Here is a 15,181-nt window from a genome sequence, read left to right as displayed (position 1 = left end):
CTTGAATGTGTCTGCAGCACTGCGAACATTCCTCTGCTATAACCTGTGATGTATTTGTAACATTTGCATGTAATCTGTCAGGCAGGGCCTCTGCTCTAGAGCGTGGGAGTTTCGGGCCTGTGGGATTTGCAAGGGTACAGATGCAGAAGTTGAAGTCAGTCAGATTTGTGGCATGGATAGGGGTTTCCCCGGTGTCAGGAGAAGCAGAGTAAGCCGTGAGTACGCCGCAATCTGACTGCGCACAGGCTGTACTCACAAGGTTTCCGTTTTCAAGGTTTGGATGCGTTTTGGCATTGGAGTTCTCCTTTTAAGCTGATCCTCGGCAATTTTTCAAGGTTCACCCACAAGTCATAATTACCCAAGGGGATAACAGCACATGGATGCAATGAAATGCATTCATAAAAGTGCTTGGTTTTGTACTGATGGGGCTCTAACCGCCTGTTATCTCTGAGCGTGATTTAGAGGGACGTAAATGCAACATCTCAGCCTTACGCATTCATAACTCCTTCCATCAAAAAATCTCGAAGCATTTTACACGCAGATGTAACCAGATAATATGTCCTGTTGTCTGTGTGGCATCTCCAACATCAGTTATCATCATTCTAAACCATATGCCAGGGTCTAGAGTATTCCCTGAAGTATTTTACTTACATGGGAGGAATACGTGTAAATAGAATATCTGGCAATCTATGAATGGCTCACAGGATTTTAATCAACTGCACAGTTTTAAAATTGGCATTTAAATCCCTCTCACATCTGTTGTTTAAAATAGCCAACAGCTTGTGGGATACATTCAGTATGCAATATTCATATGAGTATGTTAATAATAGTATACATTAGCACAGTCAAAAAAATATGTTGTGTAACTGCAGTGCTTGTTAGAGTAAGTAGAGGTTTTGGAGAAAACACTGTTTAATAGTAAAAAATAAGTGTTTTCCCACACACACAGATAATATTGAGATATATTCTTTGTGTTTTGAATAGAGGACTTAAATGTTCCCTTTTGCACCCTTGGTGCACACTGTGGCTGCCAGTGCTCTACAAGAGCAGTCCTTATGGGATAAATTTCATAGAAAGCTAATAAATTGCACCTACTTTAGCTTCTAAATATCAAATAAGGTGAAATGCTCCTTGGAAAAAGTCATTTATGGATCTTCTATGTAAGACTTTAGGTAACAGCTAGCTTTGGTTAGGTGTTTGCTAGCTGTGGTTCATTAACAGGAACTGAAATCATTGCAGCCCTAGTCTGTCTTCTCAATGCATCTGTATGGTCTTCATGCCTTTTTTCCCTATCTGCAAAATGTTATTACTCATGTAAACTCTGGCATTCTTTCTTCTTCCCAGTGAAACCTTTAAAAGAGGTTCAAGATATGAAGTGCACTAGCATGGGGTGTGTTGCATCTCTGACTGTAGAGGGTTCTGATTGTTGAGGAGAACTTTACACAGACTCTCCAAAACATTGAGTAACTCTGAGACTGAGCACCCAAAAGCTCTTGAATTCTAGCTAAAATAACCTTGTGTTTTGCATGTTTTCTTACGTAGCTTCTATCTTTGTTCCCTTCTGGTCCTACACTAGTGGTTGTTCGCATACACTGCTGGTCATGTGCTAGGACAGGCTTTTAAAAAACTAAATAAATACAGTGCAGAAAAGCACAAGGGAATTTATTTCCATCCCACAGGAATGACTGTACTACAGTAGTCATTGTTTGAAGAGTGTTTTAGGAATTTGTAATGACAGCACTGGGATTATATAGTTAATTGTGGAGCAACCATTTTTACAATTTGTGTTTTACCCCACATGGAAAGCTGTAATTTACTCCAAGTAATCAGGTTAGGTTTAATTTTGGCGAGACACAGGCTCATATTATCCCATGTAATATACTCTAATCCTCACGTTAAGTGAGGTGCCAAGTATTCCATTTGTTTTGGGAGCCAACAAAATTGCCACTTGTCCAGAGTTGTTCTTGGACAGAATTGTGAAAGTGGTAACATTTTGCTACTTAAAGTAGTTTATTATTAGTCTGACAATGGTCCAGAGGTATAGGTATTATTTATTCATTGACTGTTATGTAAAGGGTACATGGCACTTTGTATTTAACAGCACATGGGGACAATGTTCAAAGGCGTGACATCTTCAGACACGGAGGCTGCTTTCTGTCTTTTATGATTGGACCCAAAAATGTTAGTTTCTTTAGCTTCTTGTCATGCTATAAAGCATAGTGGTCAGAGAGATTCCCTGACAACGTTCTGTGCCTTACTGAATATGACTAACATCTTAGACAAGGTTTTTATGTGTTCTGTAGCATCCAATTAAAAGCTGTCATCCTTTGTTGATCTTTTAGCACCTTCCATTTATAGGTGCTGTTATTTCTTGAAATCAAAGTTAAAGCATAATAGGCTAATGATGGATCTTGATGAGGTGTGATTTCTTCCCTCAAGCAAGCTCACATGGGGCTTACTTTTCCCATTAAAGATGTTAAGCAACAGTCCTCTCTGAGAGTTTGCTTCGTTTGGTAATTGTCATACTCTATAAGATGTTTCATTTTCTTCCATAGGAGTTATTTTTACTGTTCTACCAGAAGACTGTGAAATATGTAAGCCCATAAAGATTGCTTCAATAATTTTTATTCTGGTGTTGAAGAAACAGCTGGATCCACATTCCTGTCTGTAAAGTCCAGTACTGCAATTCCCAGTTCATCATGATGGATTGGGTAATTCCACACTAAGGAATTAACTCAGTATTTGGAAGGGACAGGATAGTATGATTGATTATTTTTGTTTGATTATACATACCATTCAAAAATAATTTGTGTACTCAGTCACTGGCATATATGACCTCTCTTTCCAACTCCTCTGGAAATTTCTTTGTGCTGGCTATTTTGAACATGTGAAGGGAAATAGAACATGTATCGATGATGTTCCTGCATGTCTTGGTGAAGGAAATAATACAGATTGATCAGTGCTACTAGGAAGGGGAATGATAGAGGTATAACGTTATGGGGAACAGCAGCTGCATAGTGGTTAAAATAGAAGGCCGAGAGCCAGGTCTTATCAGTTTATCCTTGGCTCTGCTGTAATCTTCTTCTTATCATTAACCTTGCATTAGTCTTTTCAGTGGCATGCCTCCCTCCCCCAGCCCTAAGCAATTTATGATTGTTGAAGATGGAATTTTGGCAGATGTTCTTGAGTGGAGTGTTCATACCACCTCATTTTTGGCAACCATGTGGCTGAGGCCCCCTCCATCATCTCTTTGGCAGTCAGGGAAGAGAGGTAGATGTCAACCTGACCTTCTTTTCATTCTCACTCCTAACTAGGGCATTAGAAGTAGCTTTCTAAAGTAAAGGATTATTTCAACATCTTTATTTGTCAGATAACAATTAAATTCACATAATTCTTCCATATGTTAATAAACTTATTGCAAGTAATAATAAATATAAATATAAATATAAATATAAATATAAATATAAATATAAATATAAATATAAATATAAATATAAATATAAATATAAATATAAATATAAATATAAATATAAATATAAATATAAATATAAATATAAACATAAATATACATATACATATAAATATATAAACAATGAATGCAATAAAATTATTATAAATTAAGATAGGGTGATTGGTGTTATAAATTAAGCTTTTCTTATCAACTCTGCAAGACCACCATCATTCCCCTAACAACCGGATGGTGCTAAGAAATGTGTTTCTTGAGACACCTTAATACATGTAATGACTGCAATGACAAGGCAGTAGACTCTTTAAACTGGGGCTGCCTTTTGTGCTGTGTGTGAACAATGTCTAATAGTGGGAACCTGTCTCTAAGAAATCCATGATTCTATCATGGTGCAAGTAACAATTAAAAATAGTGGGAAATATTACCAGTTTGTTCAAAGTCTGGAAAAGCTGATTGGCAGTTGCTGCCTTTTTGGTGCTACTATTTCATGCTGAGAATGTGCTGGTGACAAGGCAAAAGCCTAACCACTTGTCTTCTGTGATTTCTTCTCCCTTTCATCCTCTCCAGTAGTAGATCAAGAATATAACCACAGACTGGTGCCTGTGGTGCAGGGCTGTCAGGGCTGCTGTCTGTGTGTGCTGGTAAAAAGTAACCTCAACAACAACAACAAAGAAGGAAGAATTGTTTTCTTGCCCCCTATGGAATGGAGACCTGAAGTCAGGCAGGAGGTCCTGGTGTCTGGAGGAGTCGACATGGTGGAAGGCCTGTGATTGCCTTTTCAATGTAATTGTCATAATGGTAGGCCAGGGAATTGCAGTGGTTCAGTGAAAAGCTCCAACCATTTCTCATTGTGGTTCTTTGTGTGGTTACAGAAGGAGCTGGAGCACCCATATGTGCAGATGTGCCATGACTGAGAATGTCTCAAATGACTTTGTGAGCTCTGTGGGTAGCAATAGACCACAAGGAGCAAGGGAAGAGCTAAATCTTCAAGAAGGCTTTTCCCTCCACAACTTTATGGAAAGGGGTTGAGGAATGAGGGGGAGGAAGAGTTAGAAAGGAGATGCAGATCTGAACTGGATACAGAGACATGGGCATAAAGAAAGGGAGGAGAGAGATGAACTCAGTACCAGCTCATAATATAAGCTGGCTCTAATATGTCTGTGCTATCCGGTAGTCCCTCCTTCATTCATTCTGTGGAAGGGAGTTAAGTATTTTTGATCTTAAAGCAGTTGCTTTTGATGTATGTTCATCTGTGTGTTGAGATGTGGGGAGCAGCAATAACCACCATATAAGACCTTCATAATCTACAGGTAATAGGATGAGCCTGTACATCATAGTAACTTAAAAACGTGAGCTACTGATGTAGCTGAGGACAGAAGTCTTGCTCCTTCACTACGAAGCTTTGGTCTGTAGACTGTGGAGCCTCTCCAGTGTTTCAGGAGGCTGGTGGGCTGCAAACATTTCTTTTGCAAAGCATCCTTCTTACAGAGAGATCGACAGTGCTGGGGCTCAAGTGAAAGCCATGAAAACTTTTTGCATGGAAATTTTCATGAAAATGGCCAGAGCTGAAAATACCAAAAAACCACTGACAGAACCATTTTTTATTTTTATTTTCAGGAAATTCCAATATCAATACCTCTGTTTATTTTTGGAGGCAGAGGCAGTAGGCAGTAAAGTCTTCAGTGTCTATTACAGAGGCAAATTCTCTGCCAGTAACCTTTTAGTTTGTGTTGGTTTTGTTGTGGGCTCTTTTTGAGAGAAGTGGAGTGTTCCTTGGCTGTGCAATCCTCTGAGTGGGTTTCGTCTTTTTCATCTTGAGGGGTTTTATTTGGCTGGGCCTAAGGAGCGGGGGTTCCTCCATGAGACCTTTTTATTTCCCTCCAGATATTCCTGGTCTCTTTGCTTTCACTGTGCCTTTCCAGATAAATTCTACACACATTTCCTGTCTTTTCATAGCATTGTTAATACAGTAGGTGACACTGTTAATATAGTAAGCAGGTTGAGGAATAGTGAGCATGAGATGAAGGCTTGATGGATGAACCATGAAAAACATTCAAAGTAATATCTAAGAGTCACACCAGGTTTGTGTTAGTGGGATGAGTTCATTGGAGTTTTGACCTGTCTGCGTTTAACAGACAATAGGGTTCAGTGAGGAGGTTTGCAAAATTAGAACTCATCGACAGGAGGAAATTCAGAATCAGTGAAGATGAGGACTTTGCATCTTGATCTTTGTCGTGATTTCTAATCAGCCTTGGGATTCATCTATGGATCACCAGTCCCAAGGGTCCTGAAGGCATAATACAGACTTCACTAAGCAAGCTGAAAAAAATCACAAGGTCTCAAAAATGAACGTTTTGTTCCTTTTCCTTCAAGCTTTTAGGGTATGTTTGTGCAGAGTCATTCTTTACAATCACAGATGTTAAAAATTGTTATTCAATAACAACAAAAAAAATAGATTCCCAAATAGTCACTTGTCAGGATCAAGGTCCTCCAGAAACACCTCAGATATCACAAGGTGAAACCATAAAATTCTGGCAGCTGGCAGCCTGGTAGTTTTGAAAGGGAAATCATCCCAATAGGTTTGATATGTTTCCTTGGTCATTGGGGGTTAATACCAGCTGAAATTCTAGTGAAACCTGGAGTGTTAATCTACATTAAGGAGATCTGAGGAAAACAAGCGCCTTAATCCGTACAAACCCAGTGATAAAGTTGTTACTGACTGCCTACATACATACCTCGTGGACCATTCATCTGGGCGTCAGACGAACCAGTCAAGATAACAGAAGGCTCCCTAAAACAAAATGCAAAATTATCTTTAACTTATGTTTCCCCTTAAATTCCTGAGTTTATCTGAGATAAACTGCAGAGACCTACTTTTTCAGATCATCCTTACTTTCATGTGTGTTTATCTTCCATCTGCTACACCATCAAGACTGTTGAAAAATAAGTCAAATCACTGCCTGGTCTAAGTCTATGATGTGTTCCCATCCCTCAGTTTTACTGGTTAGGCTCACCAGAACAAATTCTGATTTAACCCCTTGGAAGGCCCAAGACCCACCTCCCACAAACGGCGTGCGTTTTGTCACTCACTAGGCATCTGCAGCAGTGAAGGACATTGGGGAACAAATATGATGTGCAGATATGATGCATCTGGGTAAATGCGAGAGTCAACTCTTAAAGCTGGCATACAGAGAGATCTCTTTCATTCATCCATGGGAGAAAGCCTCATTATAATTGTTCAAGCCTGACAGGATTACATCACTTTCCCCCTCATTTCACTCCCTCCCTGCTTACCTCCCTCCTTTTATTTACACCCCTTGTTCGGTGGCTGCGTTGAGCGGGGGCTCCCTTAATGATGCATGCTGATCGCTTCATTCCCCATTGCCCCCCCATCACGTCCCTCAGTGCTTTGAAGTGTGCTCAGGTCTCAGGCTCCAGTTCAGAGGTCACTTTGTTTATTTATGCAAAGCTGGCTCATCTGTGAAATGGGGCTTTCAAGGCCTCTGACATCAAAGACTCCAAAGCTGGTCCCATCAAGTCAGAGCAGGGACGGGCCTTGCATTATAACAAATTAAAGCAACTTTGTGAGTTATAGGGAGATATTACAGCTAGATTTTTTTGCTTCAAAAATGGTTGGTTTGACTCCTGGTTGGACGCTCAGCACGTAGTATTGGCCTGAAAACCAGTTATATCCATTTGGCTAAAACACGAAGCCTTCATGGGGAGTCTGTGGGTAAATAAGATTTGATCCTGGCTTGGTAACAGTCTGTGCATAATTCCCATCAGTTTCCCTCAGAGCCGGACAGTTATGCAGAATTTTCCATTTCTTTTAACTTGTAAGAAGGCATGGAACAATTCTGCTATGGTAATAAACTGTAACTACACCCCATAGGACCTCTTTGCCCCATAGGTACTCTTTTACCCCATAGGTACTCTTTGTCCCATAGGACCCCAAAATGCTTCATCAATTGGTGGAGTTACATCTGGAAAGCCCTTTTCTGCAGAAATCCAGCCTGTTTTGGGACAGGGAGTAGACCAAAAACACACATGGCAGGAGATACCAATAGAGCATCGTGCTTTCTGGGTTGAGAAAGTGCAATTTGGCCCATGACATCAGCATTGACAATCAAGGCCTTATACACTCAGATACATCCAGCCTCATGCAAAACAAGTCCCAGACTGCCTCTTTCAGCCCCACCACACTTCCCCAGCATCTCAGTCCCGTAGCATCTCAGACATAGAAGCCAGCTGGGATCAAGATTCTGAAGCAGGAAAGAGGCAATGGCTGGAGAGCAGCTGGGCATCATGACACTGGGATGACATTCCTGAGCAATGGTCTGATGCTTCTGGATCAATTCTGGCTCTGTCTTGTGTGGGTAGGTGTGGTATTTGGAGGGAAAGGGCTACATGAGTTTGTCCCATGTCTCCAAGTCTATCACCTGACGTGATATTGAGGCTGGTTTCTCAGCCAGCCAGCATGCTTTGCAATACCATGAAACCAAATTGCACAGTGAGGACACCTAAATCATGTGTGTGTTTTCTTAGCCTCAGATACTCGTGACATAAAATTAGTCAGTGATTATTTTTCAAGGCAGGTTTTCCACTTCGTCTTCCAACTGGCTGCTCTCCTAAGCCTGTGATACTCTCCAAGAAGGACAGTACAGGATGACCTTCCAATATAGGTCACAGAAAAGGGAGCTTGTAGGAAACTTCAGCAGCTCATCCCTCTTAGCCCTGCCTCTTGCGGTAATCTGCTGGCAGCAAAGCTGGCAATGCTGCATAGCCGGTCCCTGCTGCCCTTTGGCTGCAGGCTGGGTTTTCTGTGTGTACTTATCACCCTGACCTGCCTGCCTCTGCGGGAGGTGACAAAAGCATGAGTAAGAAATCCGCTTATTAGGTCATTTTTGAATATAGCTAAGACTCATGTGATTCCAGCTACTAACTCATTTTGTATGCTGGTCATACACGTCTGAATGTGGCTCGTTTTTTTCAGGTCCACTCTATCAAATAAGAATATTATCAGGCCAGTTGCATTTGTAAAGCTTGGGGTGAAATGCAAACAGCAGGTCTTCACGGCTGGCACTATTAACCATGCTTCAGACTGCAGGTTTGGGCTGAATCAGATGCCTCTGAACTCTCGGGAAACTTGGCTTTGCTTTCAGTGTTGTAGGTTCCTCCCTAGGAGTGAGTAAGCTGACCAAGGTATGTTTGTGGTATAGGAAGGTACCCATCCTTGCTAGCACAGGGACTAGAATGACTGTTCAAGTGTTTCCCTACACTAGGAAGCCACCTGATGTTAAATCTAAAAGTATAAAAAGGTTCTTCAAAACAGGGAGAGACAGATTCTTTTCCATCCAGCCTCAGAACTAACTTTGGATTTAACTTTGGAATTTGAATCTTGGTGATACCTGAGCTAGACAGAGGCCTTCCATTTGAAAGGTGTTCCTGAGATATCCGTCTCCCACAGTGCTGTTCCACTTTATGTAATAATAAGCTCTTTTTCTTGTCTCTCTGAGACCACAGTTCAGAGCTTAAGACACTAACCCAAGGTGCAAGAGGGGAGGTTCAAATCCCTCTCTGAATGAAGCAGAAGAGGGAATTGACCTTGGGTCACCCACATCCCAGATTAACACTTTATCACTGTATCTGTCACTAGCTGTTCTGCTGCCTCACTCATACTTTTAAGTTTGACTGGAGATTCCTGAGTTTCAGGGAATCTTCCCAAAATGAGTTTCACCCAGTTTCTGAGTCTCATAAATCAGCTTTTTCCCCTACAGTTCTCAAGTGTGAACATTCAGGTACAGTAAGAGCCCAGTTCGCTGCATGTTGCAGTCAGAAGGAAGACTGCTGTAGCATCCCTCACCCAGTGTACAACACCAGAGATGGGCAGGAGCAGCTTTGCCCTTCATGAGTTTCCATGTTTATGACATTTTCGCCTCCTTGAGACTTCTGCTATGTCTTGTTGATGGAATGAGTTCCAGTGGATCCAAACCGACATGCCTGAATAATTCCAGTTATTTATTTCAGTCTTGCTCCTCTGCCACATTATCTGTTTCGTAGTTCAGCATTATTTGTCCTGATCTCTTCCCCCCCAGATGTCTTTTTCTGGGTTTGGTGGGTTACTCCGCAGGTTGGCGATTTGGCAGGATAACAACTGAAGAAGTATCTTCAAAGGATCAAACAGATTCAGGACAATTTTACTTACATCAAAAGCTTGGCAGCATGTCAAGAGGTGTTGAGAACACCAGTCACTCCTTGTGTGTAGGCAGGAGGAGCGCACATGGGCTGACATACTGTAACATGAGGCAGGAGGCAAGGGAGGATATACTGCTCTTTGTACATCAAGCTGAGTAGGATTAAGATATAATTGACAGTACATTGCCACTTAAACATCTTAACTGCTTTTTAGATATTCAGCAGTTAACAATGGGCAGGAATCCTACATCCCTGACCACAGGTTTCCTTTCTTCTGCATTACTCAATAAATATATTTCTCCAATTTTGCTAAGGGATTTACCAAGTTCTCTGTCAGAGAGCATCCAAGATTTAATTCATAGCAATACTGATATTTATGTGAATAAAAATGTGCAGGTGCCAGAAGATAATCAATTCCCTATTTTGACTGAAAGGAGACAATCTGTTGTATGCAAGCCATCATACAGAATGAGTGTATTTGTATTCCCTGCACTCAGTTTGCCAAGGTTGTGAAAATAAATTTGCTAAACACATGAGTTATTCACCTCCTCTGTAACACAGGCCAGCCTTGGTGGAGATTGGATGGTGCTTTTGCACTCACGGCACTGCATGAGAGCTGATGTTCCTACGGGTGATTGTGGTTTATGCCACTTCTCTATGGTTTGGGATGGAAGCTGACTGGGGCACCAGGGAAAGCCGTTGGGTTTCCAGCAATGGATGGAGTTTGAGAGGGAGGAGGGAAGGGGCAGTCAGCTGGAGTGAGCTGCTCAAGTAAGAGCATGGAGTGCTGCTGCCCTGACGATTTTGTTTTCCCCTCGAAGTGACAGCTGTACATACCTCCAGGGGAAACTGCACCGAAGTAACCACAAGGAGAAGGGAAAAGTCCACCAGGGTCGAGGGGGGACAAATCCATGTGGTATCGCAGCCTCCCCGCTTAAGGGACAGCGGCAAATGAGAGCAGAGCATGTGTTGGCATAAAATGCCCCATGCTGAAGAGCTGGGATGATTTTCCAAAATAGCAAGAAACTGGGGTGAGGATGGGGTTAAACACACATTCTTCTTGCACAAGGACTGCACACGTGTTTATGCACTAAATACTGCTTAAGCACAAACCAGCTTCTAAAGAGCAGTTCTGCTATTTGTACATTTTGGGGGGGGGGCTGATGGAGGTGCTCATGTATAAACTAAGTTTTTTCTCTGCTACAGAGGTTACAGGAAGAAATTTCCTCTCGTTTGCTCATGAAACCTTTTTCATATGGGTTTTAGACTTGGGTGTTTAGAGGGATTCAGGTATTTCTACTTCTCTTGATTTTGTGGGTTTTTTTACACCATTGTGGAATAGTTCTTTATTGAGGTGAACTTTCTCCCAGCCTTTACCTGACCTATCTCTGAAAATCAAACTTTACACACTTCAGTATGCTTTAACTGGAAGTGTGTAGCTCTTCACCTTAAATCCAGCTGGTGTATGGGGCTGTGCCATCTGTAGGGCAGAGAATTAGCCTTGGAAGAGCCATTCTTTGCTGCACCATCACCTGTAGGTTCCTGAAGTCCCTCAGGTGCACATGGTGTGATGCATAGCTAGGAAAGGTTGCTCTGAGTTGAGTGTTTGTGCAGGAGACGTCAAGCTGTTACTGGAGGAAGAAAAAGCTTCACGTCTGGGCACTGCAGAGGTGTAAGGCCCCCAGCATCACCAGGGTTGCAGAACGAGGCTCAGGGCACTCTCCTGCTCCCTTGACCCTTGTAGAGACCTTGTAGGTGCCCATGCCACGGTGGCAATTTGAGGTGGGAGCTGCTGAAGAGGTGGAGGTTTAGCCTTTTGGTGATTTTCATTTCTCCTAAGAGTACTGGGAACAGAGTTGATGCTGCTCTGTAGTACTGGTATAGGCAACTGGGGTGATAAGGACAAAGTGGTATGTTGTTTACGCAGGTAGATGGGTGGTCTTAATGAAAACAGAAAACATCAAACCCACAACAAAACACAAACAGCTTTTCAATTCAATGTTGCCTTCTCCAGCCATAGCTTTGCTGTCAACATCCCTTGAGGGCTCATTTGACCCCAGGCCTACTTGCTTTCCTGGTTTTGTATGGAAGCTGAAAGGTGAATTAGTGGCCCTAATTCCACTGCTTGTGCTCTGCGTGACAGATCACATAAGTCTTGCCTCAGCTCCTAGGTTTAATTATCTGTAATTTTGATTTATACCATTATTTGCATCAGATCAGCTCCTCCTAGGGAACAGCAACCTGTAAGCATAAACAAAGAGGCTTTTGCCAGCTATTAATGAAATGCTGATTAATCTCCTATTGCTTTGGTAGCCTGCCAAAAGGCACATAAAGTTACAAACTAAACTGTTCGTTAAACTGGCCAGGCTGTAAGTGCCAGGATGTGGATGCCAAATGTATGCTGAGTGTATTTCAGATGCATGGTGTCTCCAGGAGCAAATGCAGACCCTTGTTATTGTACTGCTGCACTGCAGGAGACCTGCTTAATCATCAGAATCATATCAGAGAATCCCAGACTCATTCGGGTTGGAAGAGACCTTAAAGCTCATCCAGTTCTAGCCACTGCCATGGGCAGGGACACCTCACACTAGAGCAGCTTGGTCCAAGCCCCATCCAACCTGGCCTTGAACACTGCCAGGGATGGGGCAGCCACAGCTTCTCTGGGCACCCTGTGCCAGCGCCTCAGCACCCTCACACTAAAGAATTTCTTTCAAATACCTAATCTAAATATACCCTCATCATCCCTTTCCTTTCCTTTGCAGATGATGCCAGCTCAGGAAAGGACAGCCAGGTACCCGAAGGCTCCAATGGAGAATATGAAGATCATTCAGGGAAGCAATGGGGTAAGGAGCAGTGTATGGTTTTGTGTTTTCCTTGGCTCTTGGTTGAGTGCTGTTCACATTTCTCAGTTGCTGAAGGAAGGGAAAAGCAGAGTGACTGGAGCGAGTTCTCCCCAAAGATGGTCAAATAATAAACAGAGCGTTAGCTGAACATGGTGTGATCCCATCCAAGGGTCTTTCTACAAAAGGCAGCCCATGATCCACTCTAGGGCCCCCTGCCATATACCCCAGCATGGTTCTCCTTTGCATTTGTTTTTCTGGGCAGGGACTTTCTGTTGCATGTGCAGCTATTACAGCTTTCATAGACTCTCTATAAAAGGCATATTGACTTTTACAGCAATAATTCCAAAAGCCTTCAGTGCCAACACAACAGTGCTCCCCACTGAGGGCAAAGGGGAGGTCTGACTTCACTTCAGGAGAATTAATGTTAGGCCAAAGCTGAGTATTTCTTAAAATTACCTACTCTTTTAGACACCTGCATGAACTTCTCTAAGCCCTGGGCTTTTTAAGAATAGGATTTTGATGCTGTTGCTGAGCTTTGGGGAACTGCTGAAATCTCACTTGGAAGAGGTTCTGAATCACCGCAAGACTTGCAGGTCCAGTGTTTGGTCCAAGCACTCCTGGAAGGACAATAAGTTGTCAGGCTGATGCCAAACAGCTTTTGGCCATTACTGAGAGGAGTACAATGTGAGTTTATGACCTCGAGAGATGAAGCACAGCATTTCCATTCTGCTCTCGCAGTACATCCCTCCTTTCAATTTTGTAATATGGAGGTGGTTTTGTGCTACATTTGTGGCCAGGGAGTAACCTCATAGCAGTGATGGGGGGTGGAACCTGTGATGTTTTCACTGTATGAGTCCCCATCACTTGAGCTGAGGCCAGTTTTCTTCAGAGGCTGGAAAACAAGGGATGTTGTGTGCTGTGGTGTAGCCCAGACCACACTTGGAGGAGGCAGAGCCGTAATAGCTTTGAGTTAACAGATTCACCTGAGATTGAGCATGCACCGGGAGAGGAAGGTAACCTCCACTTATTCTGGGAAAGGGTGACAACATTTTAGAGGTAGAGAAAGGATGGTTTAGATAAACTACAGGTCAGGAGTCTTTCAGAAGGGATTCAGCTGCTAGAATGAAAGGCTAACATCTCCCCACTCTTCATTATCTGAGTGGAGATAGAAGCAGACGTTGCATGCCACAGCTGATGCACTCCTGGTAGAACTGGTGAATGATGGATCAATACCACAATTATATTATGACAAAAGATGTAAGCACTACTAAAATTAGTGGGCAGTAACAATCTCATATCAGACTGTGTCTTAATCTGTGCCGTGTCTTAATCTGTGCCCTGGTTTAATCTGCCCTGGCTCAGTCCTTTGTGCTTCAGTGATCCTGCACCTCTGCTTTTTCCCTTTTTCCTCCCTCCTGTTCCCTCTCCCCAAGCAGAAAAATGCTGGAGCAGGCCACACACACAAGCCCTTTCTATCCAGCAGTGTTTTCCAGCAAACCACTCGTGTGAGCTGGTGTGCAGGGAGGGTCAGTGTGTGTGCCTGCAGGTCTATGGAGCACAATAGGTGAAAGAAGTTTGTGTTTGCAGAGTCTTGGGCCTTAGAGAAGTGGGAGAGGAGAAGCATGATAAGAAAAATCTCCACTTTGCTTTCCTGCTGCCACCATACAGTGGTATCACTGTGGTAGGAGGTCCTGCCCCCATCAACAGCCGGAAGTTGATGTGGGGAAAGATAGATATACCCCCTTCCACATCTTCCCACAACTGACTTGAAAGTATTTCAACACTCAGTTGTATCATGACACTTTTTTGTATAAGTCTCATGAAGGTGATATTGACCATCACTGTGTAGAGGTAATTATGGCAGATTGCAGCACCCTACATGTTTCAGCCTCACTCTGTGTGACCAATGCTGACAGGAGCCTCTGGGACTAATCCATGCACCTCAAGGTGTCCCCCAGGGAGAGGAGACTGCTGATTTCCTTCCCCAGTCTTTGTGCTAACAGCCTTCTGTTTCACTTAATTTTCATTAGCTTGAATAAATCTTGATGGTAAACAGCATTTCAGCAAGGAACCCGTACACAACACTGCCTCTTTGTCCCCATCCACTTGTGTTTTCCCTTGCTCTTGTGTGTGGCATAATTTATACTGTACAAATGTGTGGTTCATATTTGTGAAGCAAACGCCAAGTGATGTGGAGGAGAACAAGCATGTGAAGTATAAATAACACAGAGGCACTTTGTAATGGCCTTCTCTGGCACTTCAACAAGCAAAACTTCTGTAAATGGCACAGATTTGGGGACACATTTACTAGCAGCCACTCAAAAGAGACTTTTTCTGCCTCTCTCACTGCGGCTTCTTCCTCTTTCTCCTTTGTGCTTGCTGGGTCTCTTTTTCTCTCTTGTGTGTGTGTCTCTCTTTCTCCTTTTGGGTTAACTGGCTTTTCTAAACTTGTGCAATTCAGGCTTTTGTCAAGGAAACATTCAGGCCTTTGTAAATGGGATCTGGTTTCAGCATATTGCACACAGCTTGGAGTAGCTTTTGAGCCCACATAATCACTTCACCTTCTTTTAACAGAAGAAGAAAGGAAGACAGAAAGAACCAAAGTAGTTTAGCTTTACCTGTAGTTTGATATGTATCTGGGCAACAGTGTACGAGGAGTGAATGCAAAACTCCAGAC

The 15,181-nt window shown here is 42.8% G+C and overlaps 1 protein-coding gene across 3 annotated transcripts in view; it reads left to right on the top strand.

Moving 5' to 3' along the window:
• FGFRL1 (fibroblast growth factor receptor like 1) overlaps positions 1-15,181 on the top strand; it is a 172,767-nt gene that overhangs the window by 145,635 nt on the left and 11,951 nt on the right. For all 3 annotated transcript variants that reach the window (XM_057410013.1, XM_057410006.1, XM_057410022.1), the window contains one exon: positions 12,424-12,504. In XM_057410013.1, coding sequence (XP_057265996.1) covers positions 12,424-12,504 — 81 coding nt within the window. The remainder of the gene's footprint in view (positions 1-12,423; positions 12,505-15,181) is intronic.

Source organism: Pezoporus wallicus, unplaced genomic scaffold (assembly GCF_028554395.1).
Source record: "Pezoporus wallicus isolate ANWC-B61680 ecotype Strahan unplaced genomic scaffold, APGP_CSIRO_Pwel_v1 contig_8512, whole genome shotgun sequence".
NCBI lineage: Eukaryota > Metazoa > Chordata > Aves > Psittaciformes > Psittacidae > Pezoporus > Pezoporus wallicus.
This window is presented reverse-complemented; position numbering and strand designations above follow the sequence as displayed.